At 42.1% G+C, this 14,572-nt stretch overlaps 1 protein-coding gene across 1 annotated transcript; it reads right to left on the reverse strand.

Moving 5' to 3' along the window:
• Window positions 1–11,490: 11,490 nt before the first annotated feature.
• Window positions 11,491–12,331, reverse strand: LOC116247980 (photosystem I reaction center subunit II, chloroplastic-like). The gene has a single exon (XM_031620491.2). It carries the CDS (start codon window positions 12,234–12,236, stop codon window positions 11,622–11,624), a length of 615 nt encoding a protein of 204 aa, XP_031476351.1. The 5' UTR covers window positions 12,237–12,331; the 3' UTR covers window positions 11,491–11,621.
• Window positions 12,332–14,572: the final 2,241 nt, after the last annotated feature.

Here is a 14,572-nt window from a genome sequence, read left to right on the forward strand (position 1 = left end):
AAACGCTGCTGATAGAAATAAGTAAAGATGGCATATATCTTGTCGGATTGGATGAAAGAAGTTCGACAAGGTGCTGGAGAGAAGATGTCTCTTGTGATGGCATAACGGGCTCGGACATCCAGTTATGAGGGCTATGTGTCAAGTGATAAATAAACTTGGTGTACCGTTTCATAACTGTTATAGTCAGTTGTATGATGCCTGCTTAAAAGGCAAGAATCATTCTTGCATTTGTTTGATAGTTCTGACTGAGACATTCCCTTGTTAGCTAGTATTGATGGATTTCGTTATTATGTAATGTTTGTGGATGCTTTTTCTTGGTATGGCTTAAATTTCTTAAATTTAAATATGATATTGACACTGTTTTTAAGATGTTTAAGCAGCAAGTTGAAAACATGTTTAGCAAAAGAATTAAAATTTTCCATTCTAACTAGGGAGGAGAATTTCAAGCTTTAATCAAGTTGTCGTTAAATAAGGAATGAGTGAGTGAGTATATCATGTCTATAAACTCCTCAGCAGAATGTTGCTGCTGAATGAAAACACCATCACATTGTCGAGACCGGACTTTCTTTCATGGCGCCTAATGCCATTGTTCTGCAGGCTTTCTGGAATCATGCCTTAGTATTGTCTTTCTTATAAACCGCCTGCTAACTGAATTTAAGCAAGGGCATCCACCTCCTGAAGCATTATTTAAAAGAACTAAATATAATTTTTTGAAACTGTTGTGGTTCTGCTGCTTACGCTGCCTTACAGACTACATAAATCATTTTGATAAGGACACATTTCCTTTTGCTAATAATCATTCTCAGATTAGTCGAGGAAACCTACCAGCTCTCTTCTCTTAATAATCACACCCCCATTGATGTTCTCATCTTCTCCTTCCGATCTTCCTAAAAACATATGCAAATATAGACATGCTTACAATAAAACTATCTAAGTAGTTACATATCCAAAACTCTAAACGTCCATAATATTTCGCTAGAAAAAACCTACATCGATGCGAAATAATATCCTCTTCCCGACTATCAGTAAAAGCAAATTTTGAACGACATGCATTCTGCACGCATCAACGAAAGCCAACGTTCATCGACACCTTTCTCCAGATGTTGGTGAAAGTCAATCTTCATCGACATCACAGTCTGGATGACGTCGTTTAAAATGGACTTTCACTGACAGCCACTTTCCAATGCATCGGTGAATCCATGCATGTTTAAAATATTGTTGCCCTCCTCCTTTCTTTCTCCTTTCGAGTCTCGTGTGTTTGTTCAAAGACTAGCATGTCACTTTTTTAAACATTGATTCTTTCTTCGTGGATAGAAAATGTATAGCGCCTACTTCATGGACATACAGCTAAACAATGTTTGCAGCTTCATTGACATGACCAAAATGCACGCAACACTGCATCAAATCAAGTTGGTGAAGTGAATTGGTACCTGGATTTGGTTGCTACACATTATGCAACTAATGATTTAAGCAATCTGGTCGTTTATGAGAACTATCAAAGAGAGACATTTTAAAGCTTGGGAACGGTTCAAGTTTGACCATCTCTAGTGTTCATTCCACTTTTATTAATGTCAATCTCACTTAAAGATATTATCAAAAAGACCCTGATCTCAGTTCAAAAGTTCTGCATGAATAGAGATGTTAATTTTGAATTTTGCGCAACATCTTATGTCATGAAGGACCTTGCTATAGGGAAAGGGAGCAACTACAGCTTAAACTTGCAAGAGAAATCGAGCAAAGTTATAGCTCGTTGGTGAACGCAATCTCCAGCAATGACAACATGCGGTGCTTAGAACTATTACGATATTGACAGACAAATTTAGCTTGCAATTTTCAAAATTTCAAAGTATTGCCATGGCAAGGGCAAGATTCATCCTCTGCCCTTTTACGAAACAGACTTTTGGGCTTCAAACTATTAGGGATTATATTTTCAGAAGTTGTGCAACATTGTCCTGTTGTTACAAAAGGTGGTTTTTGATAATCTTGTGTGTTTATTTAAGGATATCAATGGATCATATTCGAATCGAATGTATCCTTAGATGTATCCACTTGTTCAGATATTCACACATTTAGATTTGAATTCGGCTTTGAATATGAACAAAGAAAGATCTGAATCTGAATCTGATCCAGATCTAATTTTTACATTTATATCTGAAACTAAGTTGGAATCCAAATTTTGATCGGATCTAACAAATTTTTAAAATGTAAGAGCATTGGATGTAAAAGCCTTATTCATGTTGGCTTTGATAAACTCCGCTATTGCTTCCATTGCTATCGGTCTCAATGGTAAGATAGGTGATTTCTTCCAAATGCGACAAGGCTGAAGACACGGGATCCCCTCTCCCTCTACCTATTTAATTTTGCCATGTAGATCATTTTCCATGGTTATTCTTATAGAGTGACCAATGGCTGCATCGAGCAGATATTCTCTCTCCTAGGGCTCTCAAGGTTTCAACATTGTGGCATGAGCAGCAGCTGGCCTCTCTAGGCCTCAGGCCCAGCAAGGGCTTCCGAGAATGGGGGAATCTGAAGGGAGAGGAGAGCCCGTGCTCTTGTGTGGTGTTGAAGATTATGCTTGCATGGGAGAGGATCTGCCATCACCTGCCAGTCCAAATACGGATAAGTCATGGGCTGCTATTGTGAATGGGGGGAGGCCTGCAGCAGAGATGAATATGCCGCCGTTGGAGCAAAAGGAGGTGGCCGGGAAGAGGCATTTGGTCATCTCACAACAATCCTATGAAGTTCTATGTCAGCCATTCAAGTTTAGTGCTGTAGCCACACTTGCAGGAGGGGTTGGGAAAGGGCGCTTGGATTATAACTTCATTTTCACAAGCCTCCGAAGTTTATGGCCTGGAGTTGCTGACCTAAGATTCACGTCCGTGGGGAACTGTATGTTCCTACTCCACACTTTTTCTGAAGCTGACCTTAAACTTATTTTGTCTCCTAGTCGATGGTATGTGGAAGAACGACTCCTTATTGCAAACCAGTGACACCCAGGTATACCAATGCGGATAGAGAGTTCCAGCCGAGTCCGCATTTGGATTAGGCTTCCTGAGCTTCCTATCGAATGGTGGAATCCACGGGTTTTCAATGATATTGCTGACCTAATCAGAGGTGCATTCATTGAAGCAGATGAGTACACAAGGCATCTCCAGAGGTTTGGCTTTGCCCATATTAAAATCGACATCCTGCTGGGTTTCTGCCCAATATCAGAGATTGAGCTGGAGGTTCAGGGGGAGGAAGTCTTTGTTCAATTTATTGAATATGAAACAAAGGTCAAGTATTGCCAAAAGTGTGGGTCTACAACCCACTTCGACGGCCCCTGCATATTGACAGAGGCATCTAAGGAAGGGGAGAAGGCCACTCCCAATGCTTGGCAACTAGTTAAAGTCCCTAAAAGAAAACCTCAACACAACAAGGTTAAAGAGGACCTACAGCTGAAGCAAAATAAATTTGAAGTCCTGTCGCAGCTTCTTGATGAGAAAGCATATGGGGAAAGTTCTTATGGCGAGAGACTAGTAGGTTGCCCTACTAGGAAGGGGCAAGGGATCTTCGAGTCAATGGACGCTAACAATGCACATGTCGGTAACAATCCAGTCGGTCACGGCACTCAGAATGGTAGAGCAGAGGTGTTGGCTTCCCATCCAGTCACTCTGTCACCTGAAACTAAAACAAGTAACCCTCCAAAATCTGCGCCTACCTCAGGGAATTACTCTAACTTGTTGGAAGTGAACAACAAGGTTCAGTCGGTAGAGAAGGCTAAGAAAAGTTCTCTCAAGCACAGGAAGGTAAACGAGACTAAAAAGCAAACTAGTCCTCCAAATATGAGTGTCCAACTGGAAAGGGCAGATAGGGGACAACAGGAAGATCAAGATATCTCAATGATGGGGGTTGATCAGGGGTCTCAGGAGGGTTTCTCCTTAGATGACATGGAAACGAGCACTGATGACGGCTAGATTGTTTTACAGGCTTTAGTTGATGTCTAGGATGTTGACCTCGCAAATCCCCGGCTTGCTAGCCGGGAAGGGAGGGAGCACGGCCAGCCCTGCTCATGAATTTCCTCGCATGGAATGTCTGCGGGCTGGCGGCTCTCCCAGTTCAACATGAGTTCTCATGAACTCTTCGGACCTTGAAAACCACTATTGCTTTCGCAATCGATACTAAGCTTAACTGGGAACAACTCCAGAAATTCCAATTCAAGTTACCAAACAGACGGATAGTCAGTAACATTGAGGTCTCAGGACCTTGGGCTCGTATAATCATTGTGTAGGACCCATCTGAAGTGATGCTCCAAGACTGGTATGCTCACTCTCATTGGATTGTCTTACAATTTCCAATATTTCATCTGGTCAAAGTTTTGTGGTTGTAGGGGTGTATTTGCATACTGGTTTTAGAATTCGGAAGGACCAGTTCTTAAGTCTCTGCTCAGCCTTAAATCATTGCAATGCGCCAGTTATTTGTTTGGGGGACTTTAACGTTGTTTTAAAGAGAAACGAGAAAACAGGTAGGGCACCGGCTCTTCAAGCATGTCTTGCTCTTTCTAATTTTGTACAACAGTCAGCGCTACATGAAGTTTCTTGCCCTGACATGAAGTTCACCTGGACCAATAACTGTGTAGGCCATGACAATGTCATGTCCAAGATTGACAGATGCTATGTCTCTAAAGAATGGGTGGATGATCCAGACATCTCGCTGCACCTAGAGTTGGTCCCGAGAACCATCTCTGACCATAATCCTATTTTGCTTTGTATTTCTAAGCGCAGGTTTAGAACTTGGGGTCGTTCCCCATTTCGGCATTTTCAGTATTGGCAGGACATGGTAGGTTACAGTGACCAAGTTCTTTCAGCTTGGGCGGTGGATGCAAGGGGGTGGATGCAAGGGGCTGCGCTATGATTAAACTCATCCTCAAATTTGAGGCTACCATGGATAAGCTGAAAGTTTGGTGTAAAGGTGGAGCCAGTGACCTTCCTCACCAAATAATAGATATCAAGAGGAAAATCAAACACCTCCAAGTCCTTAGTGAGAGTGGCCAGCTTGATGCGATAGACGATGAATGCACTCGTAAACATGATCTCTCCAGGCTATTGTGGTTAGAAAAATGTATGTGGCGCCAAAAATCCAGAATCAAATGGATGAAGGATGGCGATCTCAACACCAAATTCTTTTAGGGGATTGCTAATGGGAGGAGGAGGCGGAATAAAATTGAAACCATATCCCATGAGGGTCAGCTCTTAACCGAAACTCCGGAGATTTTTACAACTTGCACAGACTACTTTGCCGATCTTCTAGGGACTACTGAAGGCTCAGGGTGCTTACCTCATACACTCGCTTGGGGTCCGACTGTGTCGCCGGAGGAGAATGCCAATCTTTTGAAACCTGTTACAGAATCTGAAATCGCCTGGGCAGTCATGGAGGCGGATAGGGAGTCCGCACCTGGTCTAAATGGGTTTGGCAATAGCTTCTTTCAGAGCAATTGGCTTATTGTGCGCGAGGCTGTTACAGGGGCTATTCGTAGTTTTTTTTACTCCAACAGATTGGTTAAATTGTTAATAAGACATATATCACTCTTCTGCCCAAGGAGACAGGTGCGACTCAGGTGGAGAAGCTTCGGCCCATCTCTCTTTGTAACAGCACGCTGAAATTTATCACGACGATTATCGTTATGCAGCCTATCCAAAATAGGATCATTTCCAAGAATCCAAATGTTTTTCTCTCGGGAAGATGCATTCAGGACAGCTTTCTACTCAGCCAAGAAATAGTCCACATTCTTCAAAACAGTAAGAATAAAGCAGCATGTATTAAAATTGATTTAAGTAAGGCCTACGACAAAGTCAATTGGGATTTCTTGAAGGCCACCCTTCGCCACCTTGGTTTCTATGAGCTGTGGGTCCAAAAAATTATGACTCTCGTCACCACGGTTAGATCGACACTTCTCATTAATTGTAAAGAAGGAATGTGGTTTGATAACAAGAGAGGCCTTAGGCAGGGGACCCGTTGTCCCCATATCTATTTATTTCTGTTATGGAAATGCTCACTCGCAACGTTCAAGCGTATATCAACAGCAAAAAAATTAGAATCTCATCCATGTGGGCTGGTACCACTTCTCCCTTCTCCACGCTTTATGTCGACGACATCATGTTCTTCATTGAAGGAAGGCGGAAGAGCCTGCGTACTCTGAAAATGTGCCTGGACGAATTTTTCTCATGGTCAGGCTTAGCCATGAACATTGCCAAAAGTCTCATTTTCTCTTTTAACATGGACAGTCGTGAGCTTACTTGGATTGAGCAGGAAATGGGTTGGTGTCAAGGTAAGCTCCCATCTATGTATCTTTGCATTCCCCTTCAGACGAACAATGTAGGCACCTAATCCTTCGGTCTTCCCAGAAACTACCACTTTGGAAGGAGAAATACCTCTCTGCTGCAGGCCGACTTAGCTTAATCAAGCATGCTCTTTCGCTACCAACCTACTGGAGCTTGGTGGTTAAACTCCCTGATACCACTTGCAATCAATTGAATAAAATGGCAGTTGAGTCTTTATGGGGTGATATGGCTGAACGTAAAAGCATCCACCGCATCAAATGGTCCACCTTATGCCTCCCTCTTCTAGAGGGAGGTGTTGGTCTCAGAGATATCAAAGAAACTAATCTGGCCAACATGGCCTATTTAGTTTACCAAGCCTATTTAGTTTACCAAGCATCTCACCAGGCTTCTCCTTGAGCAGCCTTGATTAAAGGTCGGTATTGCGAGTGGAAAGGGCTGCTCTACAGCAGTATTAGGGGAAAAAGGGTGTCCCACATATGGTGTAGGGCATTGCAGTCCTGGCGTAAGGTTAATGAGAATGTCGGCTGAAAGATCGGCAATGGCACTTTAGCAAAGTTTTGGACTGACCATTGGAGCGCCGATCGGCTAATGGACAAGATTCCCACTTCTCATCTCCATCTAATTCATGATACTATCACCTGCTCGGTTAAAGACCTCTTAGAGGAGAATGGGGAGCCCTTAATGGTCTTCCTGGCCAAACTTAACATTCACTTCACTTGTCCTCCTCTTTAGGCTGATCAGTCGGATGTTATGGTCTGGAGGAATGGCGACAATGGTGAGCTCAACCAGCATGAAATTTGGCAAAGGATTCGGAAGAAAGGCCATCAGAATAAGGACTATAAGCTAGTTTGGCAAGGGAGACGGCTTCCAAGGGCCTCTTGGACTGTTTACTTAGGTGTCTCAGGGCGTCTTCCTACGGATGCGTTAGTGCAACAGTAGGGATGTTCTCTTGCATCTCGGTGCTATGATTGTAAGCAGGTGACTCAAGACATCAAACACCTCTTCTTCGACTGCAAGGGAGCTCGGTCTCTTTGGTCTTCTATTTATGGTAAATTCGGGAGGGCTACTCCATGGTGTAGGAGTCCTCCAAACCTTATGCAAGGACTTAGTTGCTGGCATAAGAAAGGTTTCAAAGACAAGTCGCTTGACAAATGCTGGAAAGATAGCTTTCATATGGCGATCTGGTTCATCTGGAAGACTAGGAATCAATTTAAGCATAAAGGGCAGATCCCAACTAGTAAATTAATAAACCAGTTTTGGTCACACTCAAGCATGTATTGGTGGAATTCTCAGTGGAATGAACCGCAAAAAACGAAAATTCGTAATTGGCTTCGCTTGGGGATCCTTTGGAGTGATGGAGTTAGCTTTGAGGATAAGTGGGTTGAAATCAACATCACCTCTTGGTACAAGAGGGGCAAAAAAGGAGTGGCGGGCATCATCAGAGACATCGTAGGTCAGTTCCGGTTTGGTGTTGCGTGCTGGTTTGAGGCCAATTCTGGGTGGCCAGAGACGGAGATTCTCAGCGAATGCTTCGGGCACCTGGCGAACATTGCAGACAACCTGGGGCGTATCTACCTTCTTGCCAATGATGGCGATTGGAAGCAGCATCTTCTCAATCACATAACTTACAATCTGTAAGAGATGGCCTCTAGCTGAAGGTTCAAATTTTTTTACGATCATTCCAGATAATGGTTTGTATACAAAATGGAATCCTCAGGGTAAAACCATGTGAGATCCCTTCAAAGATAGCGTTACGCTGAGTTGAGGTCCTGTGTGGACCCATTTTTTGTCTGTACATAATACCTCATTTTGTTGCAATAAAAGGATGGGGGCCTAACCCCCAAGCAGCCATTGTCCGGAACCAATGGCTGAGAGGGTGGGACGCTCCTCCTTTTTTCTTGCCTTTGCAGAGGACGTCATACTATTCAGTAAGGCTGACACTCAATCATTGAGCTTGATCAAAGCCCTCCTTGCCCACATCCAAGACTACCCGGGCCTGTCGATCAACAGCTAAAAACAGTAGCGATTCCCTTCAACATGGAAAATGCGCAAGCTAGCCGGGTATCTTCCTTTCTTAGATGGGACCTACAACAGTAACCCATCAGGTACTTGGGATTACCCTTGTTTGCTGGGAACATGTCACTAGAACACTGTAGAGACCTCCTTCAGAAAGTCGACAAGAGGCTAGCAGCTTGGAGGATTTCTCTCCTGTCTTACGGTGGAAGATTATGTTTGTTGAAACATGTCCTCGGGCAGGTTATGGGTTTCTGGGCCTCTTGCTTTAAACTTCCAACTGTGTTGGTTAGCAAGCTGAATATCTCCATGGCTAACTTCCTTTGGGGTTGGACAGGCAACAAGCCTAAATGCCACCTTATCTCTTGGAGAGTCCTGTGTCAACCTATCCAAGAAGGGGGAGTTGGTATTTTTAGCCTCATTGATAGATGCAAGACTTTGCTAGCTACTTGGGACTTTGTATCTACAAGCAACCACACGGAGACTTTGATTTGGAGCATCAGAAGTACTTCAAAACTCAGAGCATTTGGTTTATAAAATATTCTGGTGACAAGTCGGGTTCTTGAAAGGTGTTCTCTGGGGCATTAAAGATATCATTCCATATACCAGTTGGAGGGTAGGGAAGGGTAAGATGAAGATCTGGAAGGACAATTGGTCTGGAGTTTGTCTTCATAGCAAGGTCACCAGCGACGTCCTGCGTGACCTCCACGGCAGTGGGCTAGGGAGACGGGAAAAAAATTTCCTTTCAGTTCAAGATGGTGTCTTAGAAGAACAGAAACTAAATCAAATCCTTGAAGTTTTTGCTTCTAAATTCAAGGGAAAAATTCTGATTGTGGCCTCACATGGCCGATGGAAATCCAACATTAAGGCTGGTCTGGAAGGCAGAGGCCGCCTAAGAGACGACTTGCTGTGGATCAAACACTTCGCTGCCAAGATCAGCTTGTCTTCCCATCTGCCTGCGTGGGATGTTGTTAATGGTTTAAGGGTGGTCGGTTGAAGCCTTTTGCAGGTGCGAGTAGAGGTTTTGTGCTCCCCTATTCGTTTTGGTATGTTTTGTTTATTCGAAAGAGCATTAGATATATGATATTTATTTAAAATCAAATCAGTTCTGAGTTCAATCAGATGTTTATGTATATCTGAATCCCAAGTAAGAGCGGATGCCATTTCTTAAATCTGAAACTAATCTGATTTCTCAATTGAAAGAAAATGGTTTGGTAGGATATCCAATCCAAATAAGATATACTGACATCTCTATGTTTATCGATGCCTTTTCAATATATGCTTGGTTACATTTCCTTCAGAATAAGTTTTATTTGATTCATGTTATTTGATCCATGCTTTCAAAGTATTCAAGTTGCATGTTGGGAATGTTGTTATGCATAAAATCAAACTCCTCCACTCCGATTGGGGAGGAGAATTTCAGGCACTAACCACTTTTTTTTATAGGCAAGAGCTCATAAGCAAGCTCAACCTGAAGTGATACACGGAGCTTGCACGCTGGCTATTGGAGGAGGCCGAAAACATCGTACGTCAACCTTCAATCACGTTAGTTGAAACAGAAATGCATGGTGAAGGCTAATCGGGAAATGGAAAGCCGATAAACATTGCCAAAAGAGATATTCTCTAGCCAAGAAACAAGGACCGATAAGACGAGAGAGAGCGTGCTTGGAAGGGTCTGCAAAACAATAAAAATTCTCAAGTGATAAAACCAAATGTAACGGGCCTATGGCGTATGGGCATTCATGATGTATAAAGAACCATCTAATAAATTCCTCTCCTCTTGATTAAGCATGAGATCTTGATGAGAGGTTTAATAGCTGAACCATGCTTCAACTTTCTTCGTTGCTACAATTTCAGAAGGCTCCTGTATCCATCAAAATTTAGTTGACTGTCCTTGCTACCTAGACTTGAAATATCACAAGCTTTTGAACTTTGGCCTCCATAGTGCATAAAACTGGAACGAACTAAACTACTTGCGCATGAAAAAAAAATCCCCTTTGTTCTTCACGAGATCAACAGCCTCAATTTTTTGTGCAGCATCAAGTGTAGTTGGTATAAATATACATATGACTAATAGGGCTGCGCAACAAGTTGAGCCAACTCAGGCTGGACTTGAACTCACTAAAAAAAACTCAACTCTAACTCGACTCATTTATAAATGAGTTGGGCTCGAGTTTAAATTTATACTCAAAATGTTAAATGAGTCGAGTTTGAATTGTAAGAACTCGACTGGTTTAAACAAGCCTATGCTCGACTACATAAAACTGGTTCATCATAGTTGAATTAATGTTAGTTAAACAAGTTGACGAGCTAAACAAGTTTTAAAAAATGAGGCAGGTTGACATAAATGAGTTAAGTGAGTCGAGCTTGACCTTGTTCTATGAATTTCGAGCTGAGTTTGAGTTCAAGCTTTTTAAGAAATCCAGCTCGAGCTCCATTTGGCTCGTATGCAGGCCCATCAAGACTACCCTGTAGGAGACCTTCACATCCTGGTTGAAGTACTCGAGAAGGGAACTTGCTTCCTTTATGCAGTACCCACTGTCCGATGACCAGGTGAAAGCCACCATTCAGAACACCAGGGTGTGTCTCGTCAGGGTGCTATTCATGTCTTAAGTCGAGTAATTGAACCTGTTACTTTCTGCATACAGTAACAGCTAACAAGTACAATATTGTGTTTTACCTGGATTTGCACCAATTTACAGATAATTTGGAACTTGTGTATGATAAATCATGCACAAGCCTTTTCAAGTTTCAGATAGAATTAAACATAAGCAGATATTAGAACCCCTGAAGTTCGCCGAAAAAGAAAATTCTCATTGCATCACTGTTCGCTTATACAGGAGGCTTCACTTAACTTTTTCAGGACCCTACTACCTATCGTGGAGTAACTTAATCTTGAAATTTGCAGCAACCATGGACTAAAATTATGACATCCTATTGCTTGGAACATGATACGCTTATCAAATGATGGTACCTTATCTAACCCATATAGAACAATATATGACAATTTAAACTCATAAGGGAGTGCACCATATTCTATTATAATACATGAGCATGAGCATGACCATGCACATGCACATGCACAGCAAGAAGCAAATACGCACTATTGAAAGGCTTTTGACTGCAGACAGAACCGTTTTCAACACTGAAACGCAAGTGAACCCTTAAAAGTTTTCATATACCAAAACCCAATTTAAAATTGCACAAAGATAAGAAATTAGCTGCAAATACACATAATATAATGCATCCACATGAACCATCAGATCAAGGTTCCAGCCTAAGCCCACCTTACAAATCATACACTTGCTTGCCTGTGAACTTCACCTCAATTGGGCTCACGTTCTTCCCGATGGACCTGAAGTTCTGGCCCACTCCTTCGCGGCCTGGGTTCACCTTCTCAGGGTAAACACCATCCTTGGGATGAAGGTACTGCACCTCCCCATTAGGAAAGACCCTGTAAAATTGGTAGTTGATCTTGTACTTGGACCTCAGCCTGGTGCCCAAGGCCAAGCACTGCTCCTTCCTCGCAAGCTTCAACAGGTTAGGCCCCTGCCTCATGATGGCCGCACCCCCTGTGGGCATCTCAAAGATCTGCTCCTTTGGTGAGTCCCATGTAATGACATAGAACTCCTCCACCTGCGCCTTGCGCAGCAGCCCTCCCGTGCTCCCTCCAAAGATGGGGGAAGGAGTGTTGGGGTCCAATTCCGGCGGTGTGAAGCCGACTGGAGCTTCCTCCACGGCAGCTTTGATCACGAGGCGGGATGGAGCGGCAGGGGTCTGCAATTTGCGGCCGGAGAAGGATGAAGCAGAGAGCTTGCTTGGGAGCAGGGTGCGGACTGCATTGCTGGAGTTCGATGCCGTGATGGCAGGGGTGAAGAGGGAAGCGTGGGTTGCCATGGCCATGAAATGCTGCGGTGGTGCGCTGCTGCTGGTAGAGGGCGGAATATGAGTTGGGGAGGGGAAGGAGAAGAAGGAGAAGGTGTGGAGTCTGTGGTGGCTCAAGTGGGCAGAGGCTAAAGGTGGTGATGTGGATAAGGTGATCGAGTGAAGGGCCAATCAGATGACTCCTTTCACGCCCAACCACTTCTAGTGTTATCCCTTGGGTGTTTTTAGAATCTTTATCATGGCCCAGATCAAAAGTTGGTTTCTTTAGTCTGATTTTGTTGCCAGCTCTTTCAAGAGGACCGAGAATTTTGGTTACAGCGATGACATTTAGGACAAGTTCTCAAACATGGCAACCTTTTGTGGGTAAATTTTTTTCCCATTTACAGTGCAGACCTACCACATACGAATACAATATTCGGGACGTCAATACATGTGATTCAAATTGGATGTACTTTTTAGTCATATCTGCTTTTGTGGATGTTCATATTTAGGAATTTAGTGATGAATGAAGAAAATTCATATCTGAATTCGAACCGAAATTTCGATTTCACAATCTGAATTCTCATATGAATCCAAATCTCAATTTTAAACCGAATCTAGTTGACATTCAAAAGATAAGGGCATTAGATGTATGATATTTATTTAAAACAAATCTGACCTGAATTCGCTTGGATGTTTACGTATGTTTGGATCTGAATTCGAATCTTAATCTGATGGGATATCATTTCCTAAATCTGAACCAACCCAGTTTTTTAATTAGCTATTAAATTTTTTCAATATCCAAAGATGTCTGATTCAAATCGAACATACTAACATCCCTAATGGGAAAAAAAAATGATGCCTAAAGATCGGATCGGTTCTAACCAAGCAAATACGATATCTGGCTTCCATTGGACCTTCCCAGCTAAAGTATAGCTTCTTTTGTTGTCCTGTTCAGATCTCAGTTTTAAATTGTTTGATTAAGTTTGCATGGGAAATGGGAAGATTGGCATTGTATTGGCGTAGGTCCTAGAGCAATGATAAGCAAAGTTTATATGGATCAAAAGCCGTGGGATTCAAATAAGATGTGCCAAAAGATGGTTGGGACGTTAAATTTTGTGAGTCCTTTTTCTGTACCATTACTATTATCAGGAACAAACGAATACTGGAGTCTATCATAACCCTTTATGCAGCTATTCCAAATTGGTTCTTAAGATCAAATTTGCTGGTACAAACCTGTCCGTAAGAAATTAACAAATCGAATGCTAGGAATCAGATATCTTAGATGAAGGAAATAATTTTTTTCTGTAGCATTAAGTCGACACAAAAAGCAAAGGAATCACATGAACATCTTGAAAAGGGCTTTTGACGACCTTGAATATTATTTTAGAATTAAAATTATAGAAAAAAAGTTTCAGCTCAAACTGGAATTGGAATGAAAATTTAGTTGTAGTTCCCTTTGTTTGATAGTTTGGAATGGCATGCGCCCTAAAAAGAGATGAAAAAAATCTAAAATTCTAAAGTAATAATTCCACCCCCTTTGGTAGAATCACAGTTCCGGAATTTTGATTCAAGAATAAGCATATAAATCTGGAATCAAAATTTTTTGTTTGATAATGCAATTAATATTTAATCAAAAATTAGAATTTAAATTTTAGAATTCCACAATTCTGGCCTCATCAAACACCCCCTAAAGGTAGGTAAAAACAAACAAAGATGCAAGTTAATATTTAGAATGGTGAACCATCATACATTATCAACATGAACATTATAACTAGCCTAAGCCCGACCCATCACGGGCCGGGCCTGATACCCAACTGTCCATTGTTAATCGGACCTGTTGCCCACCCTTGAAGATTACCATTTTTTGGAACTGTTTTTCAGACTAGATTAGATGTATTCTGTAAATAAGCAAAACTATTGCAGTTATTTTAATTACCAAATATTTCATATGGCCACATGAGTATTCTTCGGTCAGCTATGGCAGTAGGCTACTAGCCCCACAAAGGAGCCACAACACGAGGTCCCGTGTTTGAGTGAGTAACCAAAAAACAGACAAATCGTATGCCTGTGTCGATCGTAGTGTTGGATTCTCGGGCATTAGTGTAAGGTTTTTTGTCCAAACAAGGACGTGAGATCTCTAGTGAATGTCTTCGTTTGAGCATTTTAGCAACAAAGTCAATTCTGGAAATTAGGTCCCTTAAGATGTTAAGATTATAATAAATGAAGGTTTTTGCTCGCCCATGGTTAGAAGTTTAAAGTTAACAAACAAAGTCACCTAAATGTCAGATTATAGTACATGGTTTTTCATTAAAACTGCCACCCATGCTTACCCATTTCTTTTGGGAATTAGATGAGATGAAGGATTTAGTTTA

The sequence above is a fragment of the Nymphaea colorata genome, chromosome 1, assembly GCF_008831285.2.
Source record: "Nymphaea colorata isolate Beijing-Zhang1983 chromosome 1, ASM883128v2, whole genome shotgun sequence".
NCBI classification, from domain to species: Eukaryota; Viridiplantae; Streptophyta; class Magnoliopsida; order Nymphaeales; family Nymphaeaceae; genus Nymphaea; species Nymphaea colorata.

Bases quoted from the DNA above. Each gene is read 5' to 3' on its own strand.
- LOC116247980 (XM_031620491.2), bottom strand. From the start codon at position 12,236: ATGGCCATGGCAACCCACGCTTCCCTCTTCACCCCTGCCATCACGGCA.